The sequence below is a fragment of the Anabrus simplex genome, chromosome 14, assembly GCF_040414725.1.
Source record: "Anabrus simplex isolate iqAnaSimp1 chromosome 14, ASM4041472v1, whole genome shotgun sequence".
Taxonomy (NCBI): Eukaryota; Metazoa; Arthropoda; class Insecta; order Orthoptera; family Tettigoniidae; genus Anabrus; species Anabrus simplex.
Genome location: NC_090278.1, coordinates 95613734 through 95631961, shown reverse-complemented (window position 1 = coordinate 95631961; position 18228 = coordinate 95613734). Strand labels below are relative to the sequence as shown.

At 40.5% G+C, this 18228-nt stretch overlaps 1 protein-coding gene across 1 annotated transcript in view; it reads left to right on the top strand.

Annotated features, from left to right (window-relative positions):
• LOC136885255 (zinc finger protein 37 homolog) overlaps nt 1–17855 on the top strand; it is a 28511-nt gene extending 10656 nt beyond the window's left edge. Inside the window, exons 5-7 of the mRNA XM_067157733.2 lie at nt 5031–5396; nt 6210–6402; nt 16161–17855. Of these exons, the coding sequence (XP_067013834.2) occupies nt 5031–5396; nt 6210–6402; nt 16161–16844 (1243 nt within the window). The 3' untranslated portion in view covers nt 16845–17855. The remainder of the gene's footprint in view (nt 1–5030; nt 5397–6209; nt 6403–16160) is intronic.
• The last annotated feature ends 373 nt before the right edge of the window (nt 17856–18228 follow it).

Sequence of the window (18228 nt, the reverse complement as noted above, 5' to 3'; positions counted from 1 at the left end):
CAAAGTTCAGTGGCAGTAATGTAACCGTAGAAAAGTATCACTCCGCAATTTAACAAGTTTGTTGCTTACTGATGTTATGAAAGGAGATGCTGAATGTAACTTTAACAATTTAGTAGCTTTCAACGTAGAGCGATAAGGAATCCATGCTTGTTATGAGAGGGATTGTGAGGGTTTTTCTTAATTATCCAAACAATGACAGCATCATCTGATTTTTATTTGGTCGGTTCTCTACGCGGTAATTTACTATAAAGAACATACATTGTTGTACCACCAGGAACTTTTACATCTGGGAATAATAATACACAGCACACAACTCTCAAACAAGCTTGCGTTGAATGCAAGACCACGACAGATGTGTGTGCACCTCCCATACTTCGAACTCAGCAGATAGCTGTTCAGTCGCTCATAGTAAAACTACGATGCGGCTAGATTCAAGTACCCTCACTGTACTTTTTAGTTCCTGTTCAGAATTTTATGTCACTTGCTTTTGCTTTATTCAGAAATGGCAACGTTCTCGACTGTTCTGTGCTTGTAATACCTTATTTACAGGTGAGATGAGTAAAAGCCATACTTCCTTCTACGACTTTCATGCTGTGATACTCTTGACTGCCACCCTAAGTGAAATTCATTTTCCTACTTTCCCGGATATCTCGTGGAATGTGACAGTTATGCTTAGAGAAATACACACATGCATCATTATTTGGAGGATCTCAGATTTTCAGGTTGTAAGAATTAATACAGTAGAAGTCTGCTATAGCGAGTACGGCGGCATATAACGAGAACCCCGTTATAACGTCAGTTTTTGTCTGTCCCTTCAAAATTTCTATATTAAACCATGTATTACCCTTCGGTTACAGCGAGAGTCCTATCACTGACGCATCCGTTATTACGAGCGATTAAGCGCACACTATTTTTTCCGTTCCCGATATTTATGCACCCCAGCGATTATGTTGCATGCGATCGATCACCTTCGGTATCGTTTCCTTGCTATGTCCACTAGCGAGTTCTCTTCTCGACATTGAAGGTGATTGTCTCAAGTATTATTACAATATTATAAGTCCACCTGTTCAATACAATACAATACAATATGATCCACTATTTCATATGGTCAAATATTTTTTTATACATAATACATAAAAGTCAAAGGTACATGTTTCACCCTCCTTACGGGCATCATCAGCCTATATCAATCTTAAAAATAATACATATACTTATAAATTATAGGTTAAAATGTTGAAAAACGATTTCGTAAAACATTATACAATAACATCTAAAACAACGATAATGCACCAAAGTATGTTAAAAGAGAGTGAATTAACAGTTTTGAAAATTAAAACGTGATTAAACATGAAATTTTGAGAGTTTAAAACTAAAATGGATCCATATTTTTATAATATCATTAAGACTGTGATGGCCTTGAGTGTAAACACAATCATCAAAGGGGGATGTTTCTTCAATTTCCAAGTTGAATCCAAGGTGGTAAAATCACTGTCAGTTATTTAAAACGGAAGTGTGAATGTAATAAACAAGTTAAAATGTATATGTTTGGGATATCTGAAAGTCGAGAAGAAAATGGAACTTCTGTAGAGGCGTTGCTTATGATAAAACTTATGTCAAAGCTAGCGGAGTTCGGAAATTATGTGGTAGTCGAATGGATCTAAAAGATAGTCAAGTTGATGTTATAATTCCGTTGAAACATTTGTTGGAAGAAATGTTCAGGATTTTTCGTACGGAGCGTATTAAGTACGTCAGGTTGTTACAGCAGCGCTAGCTTGACTGGGTTTTCGACTTCTAGTATTATAACGGTGTTATGAGAATAGTTACTTGTAAATTCGAAGGTGATGTCGGAGTCGATTAGTAATACCCGTCGACTGCTGTTCCGTAAAGAAAATTTGAAATGAAAGAGAACTTTCTTTCGTAACAGATGCGTAAATAACGTGTCTGATATTAGTTAACTCATTAAAAATAAATGCTGAATAAGCGATCGCTTGCCGGTAATTTTAATGCTAAATACTGCAATGAAGTAAGGATGGGACGCACCTCAAGATATGGCACAGGGCATCACTGCTTTCAGAGATTAGTTTGTATTTTCACTCGTCTGTAAAATTATGGAAAGCCTATTATCATGTAAATTTATAGCTACTGGCGCTTGAAGTATGTTTTCATCATACGTATAGTACAGTTAGGTTAGGATAGGTGATGCTGTTTGAACAAGAAAACTGAAACGTTTGCCGCAAAATGCGATCGATCATCTTAGGCATGGTATAGTTTTCGTGCTATATGCATCATCGACATTCAAAGACGATGTTGGAGTCGATTAGTAATACCCGTCGACTGCTGTTCTCTAATGAAAATTCGAAAAGAAGGAGTAACACGTTTTCATAATAAATGCGTATATAACGTATTTTCTTGCATCTAGTTAAATTTCAGAAAGGCTATACCCATGTAAAATTTTAGCGAGGAGGTTTTCATTTCTCTACATTCGGCGTTGGAAATATTTTTTCATGATACATATATGGTTAGGTGACACCGTGTAAAGAAGAATACTGAAATGTTCCCCACAGAAGCCTCTGGAGTGATACCATATTTCTCTGAATCCAAGACGACGGTTTATTCTCAGAATCTCATGTGAAAAAGCAAGGGTCATCTTGCATTTGCGGCCTAACAGTAATCAACACCACTGGCAACTACCGCAGTAACCACGCTGCTTCTTATCACTCCCGCGCGCGAGCACACACAAAAACTCGTTGACAATAAATGACTGCCTCTTTATTATACATCGCTAGCCGCGGCAACCGGTTGTACAGTGCCTATGTGTAACGTCACTGGATTTCGAGAAATAGTGAAGAGAGAATTACGTTCTGTTAGACTCTACAAAAACATTTCTCAAATCTGAAGAATGGCAAAAAAGAGCCTTCGAATTCTTAGAAAGGCCGCGGCTACTCAGCAGCAGAGTACCTCACGCTTAGTAAAATTAAGTTTTGTAGACAACAGGAGTACATTCGTGATGGATCGTCGTATTGTAAAGATACGTGGAACAGGTATTGCCGGCAAATCTTCTACAGGTTCTCGTCGATATTTTGATGCCAATTTTAAGTTCATGGTTATTAAACACTCGGAAATGAAGAATAATTGTGCAGCTGCAAGAAAATACGTCATAGGCCTAACTAAAGCCAATATTTGGCGTTAGCGTGAAGACAAAGATAGCTTAAAAATGCGTAGCCTACTGTACAAAAAAATACATTCAGTGGCCCGCAACAAGGACGCTTAAAAGAAGTCGAAGATGAAATTGTGAGGTATGTGTACGAAAAATGTAAAGGCAGAATGGCCATACCGCGGCTCAATAAACTCATTCGTTGTCCTTCAACGTCCGCAATTTGGCCAATACATCGCTTGCCGCTGAAGTTGGCCAAACCCAGCAAGCGAGACGTGCGTGTAAATGCAGCCAGTTATAACTGATGCTGAGTGAAAGTAACAGTTTTATAGTAAACAAGAATATTTTCCTGGTGGATCGTCAAATTGTAGAGGCGTGTGGAATAGGTTTTGCTGGTAAATTTTCAATGGGTTCTCTTCAATATCATGACGTCAATTTTAAGTCTAGGGTTATTAAATCCGCGGAAGTAAAGAATAATTGTACAGCCGCAAAAAATATGGCATAATTAAAGCCAATGTTCGGCGTTTAAAAATAGTATAAAATGCGTACTATACAAGAAAGGCATTCCATATGATTTTACAAAGCACTTTTTAAGCCTGATTTAAATTTTTTGAAAGAGAATGTGGAGGTCGTCTTGAATTTGGAGAAATATGGTTCTACAACTTTTTCAGAATGAATTTAAACATACACTTTCACGTAGTATTGGATTTCGAAAAATAACAATCAGGTAAGCCATAGTGTGGAAATTATCCGCGAAAACACAAGTTTTGAACAAACTGATTGCCGTTTCATACCGATTTTAATGTGTGGGATTTTTCCAGACTTTTACAAAAACGATAATCCACTACAGCAAGTAAATTTTCTGCTGTTATGAATTCTCGCTATAACTGACCTCTACTGTATTTTTTTTGCTGATAATAAGACTAATAGTATGGCCTCATTTTGTTTCCATGTCTTTTAGGATATCTCCTCGCCGATTTTGACTGCTACCATGGCAGAGAAGTGAGAATTCTTTTTGGTTGAGTTTTAATTAATTTTGTTGTGTTTACTCCAAATGTGCAAAGAGTCATATGGTATTGTTAAGCCTTATAAACCACTTACCTGAGGTGTGTTGCAGTTCTTCCTTGGATCGGGTCATGAATATGGGACCTGCGTCATTGCCTGTCTGTCTACCACTCTTTCCATCTTCCAGTATTTCTTCTTTCCTCCCGTCTTCTATATTCTTCTTCATTGTATTCACCAACCTCTTTTGAGGCCTGCCTTGTGGTCTCTTTCCTGTTGGTTTCTCTTTTAATATTTTTTTGGAGCTTGGTCTTCCCCCATACTATTTCAGCTTGCTCGTTTCTATCCAGTCCTCTAAGTTTCGAAACTCCAGTCCTCTTTCTAATCACTTCATTTCTGATTCTATCTTTTCTCTCCGTCCCTACGATACCTCTAAGAAATTTGACCTTGGCCACCTGAATTTACCCTCATCTCGTTTTGTTCATGTACTTGCTGTACTCTGGACCTCACTCTCCTTGTAAAATAGGGATGTCTGCAACTCGTACTTAAAAGTAGATTTTTTTGCAGGAGTAGAAAGATAGCAGTGTTTTAAATGATGCTTGTGGAAAATGTTCATGGCACACAAGTAATCACACGTGTAGTAAAGTAACTTTATTTCAGTGCGTCCAGAAGAGGCCTACTATTCAAACGCAAAGCTGTTTAGAAAATGCCTAGTTATTGTTATTGTCCAAATCCCACATTTCAAGTTGTATGCTACACATATCCAAGAGACATAATTTGTTGAGATAACAAGACAACAGTTGTATTATTTATACATTGCCACACAGCTTCTGCTAACCCCGCACCAGTTCTCACATTAGTTTTGGTTGTCCAGATGCGAGGAGTGTGGGAAGTGCTTCTCCCAGAAGACGGTCCTCCAGTCGCACAGCACCGTCCACACGGACGCTCGGCCCCACGTCTGCCCGCAGTGCGGTAAAGCCTTCAAGCAGTTCAGCTCCTTGTACCTTCACAGCAAGTGCCATTTGCCAGACCAGGTGAAGCCCAAGTTCCCGTGTGACATCTGCCACAAGGACTTTGCCACGAAGCACACGTTGGAGACGCACCGCAAGATCCACACGGGAGAACGGAACTTCATCTGCGACGTGTGCGGCAAGAGCTTCATCGCCAAGGGCAGCCTCGACTATCACATCCTGACCCACAGCGGAGAGAAGCCTCATCACTGCGCCGTCTGCGGGAAAGGGTCTGTTTCTTTATCTCTTCTATGGTCTTATTGTTCTGGACTTGTGAATTTTACTGCTTGTATAGTATCATATCATATATTTAGTTTCTGTGAGACATGGACACTAAGGCCTGAGACTCATACCCGAAATATTACTGTGTGTACTTTAATAATCCTTGCATAATTTTGCAAAATTTGGCAGTGAAAAGTTGGGGTGCAAGTATTATTTTCTTCAAAGTTCTTACAGTACTCCTAAATTCAGAAATCTGGAAGTTGGTATTTTTCTGTTAGCTCTGTTGTTGGGAACTCTTCTTTCTGTCAGAAATGAGAAGTGTGCCATGTACACTACCACACAAAAAATGGCTGAGCAAATAAATAATGAATTTCATACTTTCTTGAAACGCAAGGATATTTGTAAACTGTGGGTAGCCAGTGGCCAAAGAGATAATTCATGCAATCCTACTACCTGCACAATATGTTCATCCTATTTCAAACAAGAGGATTTTGAAAGAAAGTCATCTTCTGCGACGGCCAATTTTTGTGTGGCCGATTGTACATATAAACTTCTATCACTTGTTTAGGGATGCTACTGTGAGTTTTCGTTACCGATTGTCCACAGCTTGCAAATTGAGCACTGATACGCAAAACAGTCTATCAAGACGTATGTATGATTTCCATTGTATCAATGATAATCGTTGTATGAAAATTTCACTGTATATGTCTGTCTTGCTGTCAGCTCAGTAAACATTGCAGTAAATAATTTGCCTACATTTTCAGACAGACCTTAAGTACGCCTGGCATGTCATATTTATTTGTGAACATTTCTCTGTTCAGTTTCAAGACGGCTCGGCTGCTGGGGAAGCACGCCACGTTACACACAGGCATCAAGCCTCATCAGTGCGACGTGTGCGGCAAGCAATTCCGAGAGCGCGGAGCTCTCAGGGAGCACAACCGTATCCACACGGGTGCCATGCCCTACACCTGTGAGTTCTGCGGCAAGAACTTCCGCTTCAAAGGCATCCTCACTGTGAGTAACATTTAGCAGTGAAGTGAGAAAAAATGAGATGTTTCTCAATTCCTTCTTCATATGTTCTGATTTCCAGACTCGCACACTGTTAAGGTACTGTACCAAAACCCTCCATTTTATTCTGTTTTTGACCACCATGCTGTTTGCTGTTTACTCCTTTCCTCTACGTAGTCCCATCTCATTAGATTCAACCTCTACTTCTCTTTCCAGTGATAATTTTCTCGAAGGTTTTCTTCAGAATCCTCTCGGTTCACATTCGCATTATGTATCTAAACTACTGTACATTTGCTCTGTCTATTCCTTCTTGCAGTTTAACCTTTTCACTGCCGAGTTTTGATGATCAGACGAACCCTCTAGGCCAGGGTTTTTTAAGGAAGAAGCACTTTTACAGATACATGTTTACTGATACAATTAATGGAATGCATATCGTCCCCTTAGCCCCACAGCCCAATACGGGGTCGGCGATGAAGTGAGATTTTATTTTACACCATATTTTTACGGCCGTATGCCCTTCCTGAAGCAAACCTCAGTTGAGAAGATAATGAATATGAAATGAATGATGGTGAATGAAACTGGGTAAGGAAGTGGAAGGAATCTGTTGTGGCTTATGAATAGGAACTGTCCCAGCATTCGTTTGAGAGTGAGGGGGGGGGGGAAAAAAAAAACCATTCTCTGCACAGCTGACGGTGGGGTTCGAACCCACTTGCCTACCGAGTGCAGAGCTTGGCTCCATAGACGTAGCATGTTAATACACGCGGCTACTCTGCTCGGTGATACTATTACTGAAATATAATATAAAATTGATCCAAGAATTGGTATTATCAAAATCATTTACAATTGGTGAAAAAAATAATTTATCTGAGGAAGGGGTGACAATTCCACGTGAGATTCATCATTACTACTTTGTCTCGCACTTTCTTGTAGTTCAGTATCGACACTTAAGATATTTTCCATCTTCATTATCAAAATATAGCTCTCCAGAAGCACTATTTATGACGAAACATTCAATTTCTTCGTCAACAAGAGATGAATTTATAGTTCAAGACGCCATGATGGCTACATGTTAGCGTGAAAGATGTTAAACTCCAACGAAGCTGAAATAACACCAGATCACTTTCAAAACACGCGAAACGGAGTGGTATATCTGCCGTACAGAACTCCTTTGAACATTTCCATGAAATCTCAAAGCTTGACGCTATATCGCGTTCATTTGTGAGATCGGTGAAGTACACACCGCACCAAAATGTATATATACGGATTTGGCGGACGAGGCATGGCATTCAATAACGTATATATACGGGTTTGGCAGTGAATGGGTTAAGTATATCTACTCTTTTCGATATCTCATATTTTTGTATTAATTTTCCTTCTATTGTTGTTGTTATTATTAACTTAATTGGCACATTGCACCACTTGAATCATTCCGTGTTCACTTTCTCTTTGAAGGTTATACTGTTCACTTCTTGCGATCTGCCCGGTACTTTTTCATTCATTCCAGTCCTAATTTTCTCATTTTTTCTGAAATTGCTATAGCCCTTCTATGTGTCATTTCAAAGTTTGCTACTTAGCAGTTTATTCAAGGAACATAACCTGAGGTGGCTGAAAGCTTAAACCTATTCTTAGCTTGGCAACAACTACAGTTTCCATTCTACACCCAGGCAGCATTACATCATCCTTAAACTTAATTTTTTTTTTTAAATATGAGAGTTCTAATATGGTATTTTTATTTCAAAATGAATAGTTCCTGTTTTACAGATAAGGTGACTATAGACGTCCAGGATAACAATTCAGTAGTATCTTACAAGTATAAGATGCAGAGAATCTCTTGAAATTCCTTTGACCTGTTATTCCCAGACATTGCAGTCAGTCTCTGACTACTTGAATGAAGTCTGATGAGCACCAAAGAGAAGGCTACTTACCTCCCATGTAAAATTAACTGCATTATATTTTTAGAGAATATATATATATATATATATATATATACAGTAGAAGTCCGTTATAGCGAGAATTCACAACAGCGAAAAATTTACTTGCTATAACGGATTGTTGTTATATCCGATTTTTGTATAAAAGTCGGAAAACCCTTCATGCACTTTAAAATCAGTACGAAACGGCAATCCGTTTGTTCAAAACTTGCATTTCCGCAGATGATATCCACACTACGGCTTACTTGTTTGTTATTTTTCGTAATCCGATACTACGTGAAAATGTATGTTTAATTTCATTCTGAAAAAAGAAACATAGTTCCGTATTTCTCCGAATCCAAGATGAACCCCACTTTTTCCTTCAAAAAATTTAAATCAGGCTCAAAAAGAAGTTTGTAAAATCATACAGGCCTACGCATTTTTAGACTATTTTTAGATGCCGAACATTGACTTGCGTCACGCCCTATTTCTTTTCTTTTTTTTTCTTTTTTTTTTCTGCGGCTGCAAAATTATCTTTATTTCCGCGGGTTAAAGGACCATTAACTTAACATTGGCATCATAATATCGAAGCAAACTCGTTGAAAATTTTCCGGCAATACCTATTCCATGCGTCTCTACAATACAACGATCCGTCGGGAAATTATTCTTGCTGTCTATAAAACTGTTACTTTTACGCAGTGTCAGATATAACCGGCTACCGCTACACGCACGTCTCACTTGTCGGGTCCGGCCACATTCAACGGCTAGCGATGTATAGGCCTAATCGCGAACGTTGAAAGTCAACGGACGAGTTTATTGCGCCACGGTATGGCCAAACGCCCTTGCGTTTTTCGTGCTCATACCTCACAATTTCATCATCGACTTCTTTAAAGTGTCCTTGTTGCGGACCACTGAATGCATTTTTGTACAGTACGCATTTTTTTGGCTCTTTATCTTCACGCTAACTCCAAATATTGGCTTTAGTTAGGCCTTTGCCGTATTTTCTTGCGGCTGCACAATTGTTCTACATTTCCGAGTGTTTAATAAACACTAACTTAAAATTGGCACCATAATATCGACTAGAACCTGTTGAAAATTTGCCGGCAATACCTTTTCCACGTATCTTTACAATACGACTATCCATCACGAAAATATTCCTGCTCTCTATAAACCTTATTTTTACTAAGCGTCAAGTACAGTAGACACGTTATGACTCTGCCATTGAGTAGATATGGTTTTTCTAAGAATTCGAAGGGTCGCATGTTTTGATGCCATTCTGCAGATTTGAGAAACACACAGGCACTGTACAACCGGTAGCGATGTGTAGTAAAGAGGCGGTCGTTTATTGTCAATGAGTTCTGTGCGTGTGTGAAAAGAAGCAGCGTGTTTACCGCGGTAGTTGCCAGTGGTATCCATTAACTTCCTGTTAGGCCGCGAATGCAACAACCCTTGAGTTTTCACATGAGGTTCTGAGGAAAAAAAGTCTTGGATTCAGAGAAATACGGTATCACTCCAGAGATTTCTGTGGCAAATACCTCAGCTTTCTTCTTCAAACAGCGTCACCTAACCTAACCTAACCGTGTATGTAGCCTATCATGAAAACAGATTTGAAACGCATGTAGAGAAATAACCTCCTCGCGAAAAATTTACATGTAAATAGCCGTAACTAGACGCGAGAAGATATGAAATATCCTCTGAAATCAGTGATGTACTCTACCATATCTTGAGGTGTATGACATTCTCACGTAATTTCCGTATATAACACTAAAATTAAGATATCGTTTATTCAGTCTTTATTTTTACGAGTTAACAACTGCTATCGGCCACATTATTTACGCATTTACTCTTTCATTTAGAATTTTCTTTAGAGAACAGCAGTCGATGGGTATTACTAATCAACTCCATCGCCTTTGAATGTTAACGAGAGAACTCGCAAATGCACAAAGTGAGAAAACTATACCGTACCGAAGATGATCGATCGTATTGTGTACTATCCCAGACAATATATCCCTACGTTCATTTATTTTTTGCAAATAAGTTATTTTATTTTTAATTTCATTTTTTTCCGTAAAGAATGGCTAAGGAGCGCGAGTGTACTTACTGTGGGTGTGGCGAGGCATTGAGGGGTATGAGGGAGGAATTGGAAAGTTTGAGGGAGATAATTAGGAATCTCACAGAAGACAGGAAGGAAGATAGGACTCCCTCAAACAATGTACAGGTTACAGTAGGTGTATACGAGGGAGGGGAAGGAAAAGGAGGAGTTGCAGAAGACAGGTGGTCTAATGTTCTAAGGGGAAGGAGGTTGCAGGCTAAGGGCTCTATTCAGGATCAGAATTCAGGACAGGTGTCTGTGCGAAATCGGTATGAGTCACTCCAGGTAGAACAACAGAGGGAAGATGAGGGACAGGGAACTGTTGCTGAGATGTGTGGAAGTAGGAGGAAGGGAAAAGGTAGGAAAGGGAAATGTAGAGTAGAGGATAGGAAAAGACAGGTGGAACAGGGTCATGGGAAGGAGAAAAGGGAGGAGGAAGTAGCTTCTGCAGCTATCAGGAAAGATAGGGCTGACCAAGAGGGGAGGGGATCAAATAAGGAGGGTAGGGTTGAGGCTCTGGTCATGGGGGATTCCATCGTTAGACACGTGGGGAAAGTGTGTGGAGGAAAGGGAACCAGGGTAGAATGTTATCCAGGAATTAGGTTGAGGCAGATGTTGAGGAAAGTAGAAGAGAGGGAGGAGGGGAAGGAGAAGGTGGTAGTGTTTCACGTTGGTCCCAACAACGTAAGGAAAGCTGATATAAGTACCAACATAGTTGGAGATGTGTGGGAAGATAAAGTTGGAATTCAAGAGGACAAACTGGGGCAAATATTCATTTATAGGAAGGGGAGTTAGGAATTGGAATAACTTACCCAGGGAGATGTTCAATAAATTTCCTATTTCTTTGAAATCATTTAGGAAAAGGCTAGGAAAGCAACAGATAGGGAATCTGCCACCTGGGCGACTGCCCTAAATGCAGATCAGTATTGATTGATTGATTGATTGATTTTGTTGCAAACGTTTCAGTTTTCTTATTCAAACAGCGTCACGTATCCTCACTTTAGCGTACTATACGTATGATGAAAACACACTTCAAGCGCCGGTAGAGAAATTATATCTTTCTCGTTATACATTTTCATAATAGCCTTTCCGTAATTTAACCAGACGCGACAAAATACAAACTAACCTATGAAATCAATTAAGCACTCTGCCATATCTCGAGGTGTATCCCATTCTTACTTAATTGCAGTATTTAGCCTTAAAATTAAACGGTCGTTTAGTCAGCCTTCATTTTTAACGAGTTAACAACCGTTATCGGACACGTTATTTACGCATTTATTACGAAAATATGTTCTCTTTCATTTCGAATTTTCTTTACGGAACAGCTGTCGACGGATATTACTAATCGACTCAGACATCGCCTTCGAATGTCGACGAGAGAAATCGCTAGTACACATAGCGAGGAAACTATGCCGAAGGTAATCGATCGCATGCAGTATCATCGCTGGGGTAAATAAATATCGGTAACGGAAAAAATCGCGCGCGCTTAATCGCTCGTAATAACGGATGGGCCACTGATAGGGTTCTCGCTGTAACCGAAGGACGATACACAGTTTAATATAGGAATTTTGAAGGGACAGAAAGAAGTCGTTGCTATAACGGAGTTCTCGTTATATGCCGTACTCGCTATAGCGGAGTTCTACTGTAGTTAAACCACCAAATCAGTACACATTCGCAGATTCCATAGGCTGGACAGTGGGCTGCCAGATGGATCAGATATGACAGTCACTTTGTTCAGCTTTGTACATTCGTGACACGCTTGGAACTGTCTCGCGAAAATCCATGTATGCTGATGATAACAGTTCAATAGTCCAAAGAACAGACTTCAGTTAATCAGGAGTGATTCTCTCACAGGATCTCAAGAAGCTAGATGACTCCTTCAGAAAATGGCATCTCCACTCAAATCTACTAAGCAATAAACAGTACATTTACTAGTCCAGTGTTCTGTTCAGGTACAGCAGCACTCCAGAGTATCTAGGTGTGACACTATCCTACTGCTACCACCTAGGGAAAATATCTGCTAAAGTAAAATGTTGTTCTTAGGGCCTGTACAATGACTGCCAGATACGTAGGCTGCACTTTTGCAAACTAGAAGTTAAATATTTTCTTGCGTACTACCAACGGATTTTAACAACGGTATTGTAATGCGGAAGATGTAGTAACATGTTTATTGAGTTGGTAATAAGGTTACTGAAAATATAGTGAAATTCAGCGCGGTGGTATACGTGTTCCCTGGTGTTTTCGTTTGTTTAGCTCTATTCCTTTTGAAATTGTATTACTAGAATAATTAATTCTACTGATGCAGCGTAGGATCATTAATTTTATTATTGATTTAATTTATTGTTTGCTCACTGAATACGGTAAGTAGTTAGTTTCTTTCTTTTCAATACAATGTCATAATAGTACCGTAACTGGCAAGCATTTATTTCACTTTAGTGTACATACTTAGTAGCATGTTGTTATGAAGTCAAAGAAATATACCGTAACCTCCTTAACATCCTCATTCGATGGACGAATCGCCATGAACAACGTCGTATACCTTTACTCCATATGTGCGTCGCGGATAGATTTGGAATAGAACCCACACTTTTGACACGCATTCTATTGATTAGGAAATGTGTACTATCACCTCTAGTACCCTACCGACTAACATTTAGAAGGTAAAAAAATGTTCGACTATTGGGACTCTAACCCACGAAAAACTGCATTGCAGTAAACAATGTTGCCCTAACGACCACAGCTACCCGTGAAGGTCGTTGTTATCTTGCTTGTGTGCAAGTCATATAATCAGTAGCAACAGCTTGCTAGCTTGGGAAATCTTTCAGAATTTGGTGATAGCTGGACAGGAAGCATGGCATACTTTATAAATATATACATAGATTACACTGTAAGAACTTAATTTCGTACAGCATCATGCAGATGTAGAGCCATCTTGATTCTTACAGTAGCGTCCCCGATAGGAGCGAAGCCCCATATAAGAGCGTTAACTGCCTCTACCACTTCGGCATAGCTAACCTCAAGAATATTCCCCCAGGTTGCACATAAACAAAAGTCGTAGTACGCGTTTTCAACCAAACTTCCAGATAAATGTGCAAACTGCCAAATAAATTTATACCGCACTTTTATCTGGCTGTCGTAGTACAGGCCCTTAGTGTATTAGCACCAGCTCCCAGTCTTATTACAACAGCTTTAGCCCTAACCTTTTAAGTGCTGAGTTACCAGTTAGCTGTTTCGTACCTCAGTGCTGAATTTTTTCATTTGTATGTAAAAAATTTGTAGAAGCCTCAATTTTTAACTTATCAGTGAGAAGATTAGCTTAAAATGTTTATAAATGTTGATTCTTTATAAATCTAAATGCAAATGGAAAATCCACACTTATGTTCAATATTTTTTTGAGGGAAAACAAAATTACACTTCGTGTGCCCACGCGTACATCATTATGCAAAATAAAGAGCCCAAAATAAAATTATTTCCTAAAATCTTTAGGCAACTAATACATGTAACTCCTTACAAGTACATAAGTTAGTATTTTAAAATACTTTCTAAACCTGGAAAGAAGTGACAGCTCTATGTTTTCCACCAGTTGTTTGTGATACCAATTTGTTTCATCAACAACCAGCTGCACCAACTCCACTGGTAGAAAAGTTTTGAAAAAATCAATGATTTTGGGGTTGTCATCAAACACTACTTGGCTCCCCGAGTCTGTCATAGTTACTTGAAAGTCTGGTCAAGAAAAGTAATAATAATAATGCTATTTGCTTTACGTCCCACTAACTACTTTTACGGTCTTCGGAGACGCCGAGGTGCCGGAATTTAGTCCCGCAGGAGTTCTTTTACGTGCCGGTAAATCTACCGACACGAGGCTGTTGTATTTGAGCACCTTCAAATACCACCGGACTGAGCCAGGATCGAACCTGCCAAGTTGGGGTTAGAAGGCCAGCGCCTTAACCATCTGAGCCACTCAGCCCGGCGGTCAAGAAAAGTCATCCGTTCACCATGAAAATAGTGATAAAGTAGCTTTTGAACTCACTGTGTTTTTCTACTTTCATTTAGAAGGAGGCTTTGTTTCTTTCTCACTTACAATATTTTGTTGCTGAAATTGGCTTTACGTCACACCGACACAGGTAGGTCTTATGGCAACAATGGGATAGGAAAGCGCTAGGAGTGAGAAGGAAGCGGTTGTGGCCTTAATTAAGGTACAGCCCCAGCATTTGCCTGGGGTGAAAATGGGAAACTATGGAAAACCATCTTTAGGGTTGCCAACATTGGGGTTCAAACTCACTATCTCCCGGATGCAAGCTCACAGCTGCGCTCCCTTAACCGCTCGGCCAACTTGCTCGGTACAATATTTTCATCACTCTCACTTTCAAAATTGCTTAACAATTCATTAAAATCAGCATCTTCATCATCACTTTGCGCTGTGGTTAATAACGGAAAGATTGTTCGATCCAAAATAATATTGCTGCGGGAGCAACTAGCTTGTTGTTCTGCCATGCTTGTTTCAATCGCGGATGAATTCCACAGATGTCTACAAAAAACTCTGTACTATCTGCGCACCTTTTCTGGATAGATTTACACCCTAGTGCTGAATTGGTCGACCTCGGCAGTCTTCGAGATTCGTACTGACAACCTTTGAAACACAAACTATGAATCTCTTATGCATCGCTGTGCGACATCTGGTGTACACTTTACGTACTAGTACTGTTGTTATTTGCACAGCAAAGCCAAATTATAGAATTCACTCTAGGAATAAGATTCGCATCGAGAAATGTTATATAATGTTATATAATGTGTGTGTGACACACTTGTTGGCTTAAGATAACAAAGGTTAAGCAAAATTCATATCGATCGATCATATTATCGATTCAATTCAGATTTGGAATTGCTCCCTCCTTACTCAAACCCGTACGCAAATCTATCAATAAAAAGTACGCAGATAGTAAGTTATTTCCCAAAGCTATTAGCCATGATCAATTAGGTCTACGTAATGCGCAACAGATGGCAGAACATGCCAGATATTTAATTGGCACCCGATAATGAACCGGGACACTAAAAAAATTAAAAGTTTTTGTGTACCGTCTATAGACGGGCGTAGCGCTCACCGGGTTAATGTACTGTCGAGGGCTATGGCTCGTGCACTCCTGATAGCCTCAGGCAAGTGGCTACGAGTACTGACCAGTATCACACTACCTCTGTGTGGTCCAGAGCATTCATCAGGACACCAAATAGTTTCCCTCGCAGACTTGAAAAACAGCCATGGAATGAACATCAATATTAGCAACGCCCTGGAGAGAGGAGTGGTCAAGGTCACCTCCCTACAACCAAACCACCTAGACTAAGCTCAATAGTGTTTGTTTTCTGACTCCCTGCAAGACCTTCCAGAAGTCACTCCTGAGGCAGTTTCTTGACATCCATTTGTTACCTTGTGTATATATTATTTTATATAAATATTTCATGCATCATAAGCCAAGAGAGCACCATGGATAGCCATTCATTTTCTTTGACTTCTTTCATAAAAATCACCCATGTTTGTCTCGGTTTTGTTGTAGATCAATGTTTCAATCACTTTCACAGATAAATGTTTTATACAGCATTGTTAAATGAAATGGCGTATGGCTTTTAATGCCGGGAGTGTCTGAACAGCAATGGCGATTCTTGACCATAGCTTGTCACGAACACAGACACTTTCTTATTTTATAATATTTGTGTAACATATCTTTTCACCATAGAGGCTGTGCAATCTATGTTCCGTTTTGCTACAGGTGCATCGCCGCCAACACACAGGGGAACGGCCGTACAGCTGTGCTGAGTGTCGCCGAGAGTTCACCAACTGGGCCAACTACAACAAGCACATGAAGCGCCGCCATCGGAACGACAACGATCCCAACGCCCCATCCGGACGGAACTCCAGTCGAAGCTACCAGCCCAACCCGGCGATGGGCGTCGGGGGAGCAGGGACCATGAAGATGGCGACGAACCAAGCGACCGCGAATTCCGTGGCGGCAGCGGCGGTGGTGTCGGCGGCAGTGTCGGCTGCGTCTCTGGGTAACGTGTACAACCTGAGCAACCACAGCATCGGAGACAACAGCAACAGCAGCTCGATAGCGAGTCAGAACCACATGTACGGCGCCAACACCAACGTTCAGAAGATGGCCAACATGTACAACTCGCACGCCGGGGGGAAAATGGCGGCCATGTTCCACGGCGGAAGTGGGCACATCGGCAGTGCTCCCTCCAATGCTAAAATGTTCCACCAGCAAGACAGTAGCCAGGACTCGATAGTGGACCGGCAGGCCCCCAACAACCCCCTGATGAGCTCGTATCACGTGCCATCCTACGTCCCTGCGGGCTTGCCCATGAGTAGCATGGGCTACTACATCCCTCCCATCCACCACATGGACCCTAGCATGGACATGGCCCACAACAGGATGAACAGCAACCAATAATCCTAACTGCGAGCTCGGTGTTGCCAGTCCTACCACTTATAAATAAATTCACTATCTGATCCAAAGTGTCCAGACACCCACTTGATACCAGCCTTTATTACAACTTGAACTCTGCAGGTGTCGGAACATCTCCTGAGGAATGGCACTGGGTCTATTTCATTGCGATAGGATTGAGGTTGGGGTTCTGGGGAGCCTTACTATCCTCGAACAGACCTGCTTCATGACATGGAGCATTATCGTGCTGAAACGCAGTCTTCTACCGGAGAACACAAGCGGCTGGTCAAAATGTCCTTATAACCTTCTGTTTTTGATATGCTCTGTAGTATTACAAGAAGACCAAGTCCTTTCCATGAAAAACACTTGCAAATTGTGGGCACACTCAGACCCTTCCATCTGACTGTAATCTGCCAAATCACGTGGCTCCAGTCATCCATGAAACGATGGTGGTGCTCTTTATACCATCAATTGTGGCACATAGCATTCTCTGCCGAAATGTGCAGTTTATAGTTTGCAGTGCCTAAGCCTTGAATCTAAATTTCTGTATTTCTCGGCTCACAGCAGAATTCACAGATGTTACCTTTCTCCTTGTCCGGCTCCATAGCTGAATGGTTAGCATGCTGGCCTTTGGTCACAGGAGTCCCGGGTTCGATTCCCGGTAGGGTCGGGAATTTTAACAGTCAGTGGTTAATTTCGCTGGCACGGGGGCTGGGTATATGTGTTGTCTTCATCATCATTTCATCCTCATCACGACACGCAGGTCACCTACGGGCGTCAAATCAAAAGACCTGCACCTGGCGAGCCAAACATGTCCTTGGACACTCCCAGCACTAAAAGCCATTTCATTTTTTTACCTTTCTCCTTCACATTCACGTTCATGACAGTTCAGTTGATGGAAATGACACTGGTTTGACAAAACCAATAACCATTCTGTGTTCAAGTTCCTTTTCTCCACCTATTCTGCCTTTTACATCAGCAGTGGCAGTCAGTGAATTTAGGCTCTAGTTTACACGTACAAAGGGGTACTGGGATACTTTTGATCTGCTTATTTCAGTTTCTATTACTACTAATAGATTTAAGTAGGAAAAAATAGACACTTAACATAATGACAGTCTCTACCAGTTTGTTACGTGAATAGCACTCGGAGCAGTGTCTTGGTATTTACAGTTGGTAATTGTGCTCCCATCTTAAGCTACTTGCAACTTGAGCAAAACACCTCAAACTTTTAAGGTCGAGATCAAGTTGCATATAGAAAGATAGAAACATGAATATGAACACGTTATAGGATAAACACTACATATTCTAATAAGATGTATAAAGACAGGAACATAATAGGATGAATACGGTGACAGTGTAGGAAGAGGGAGCACAGGAAGAGAAGATAATG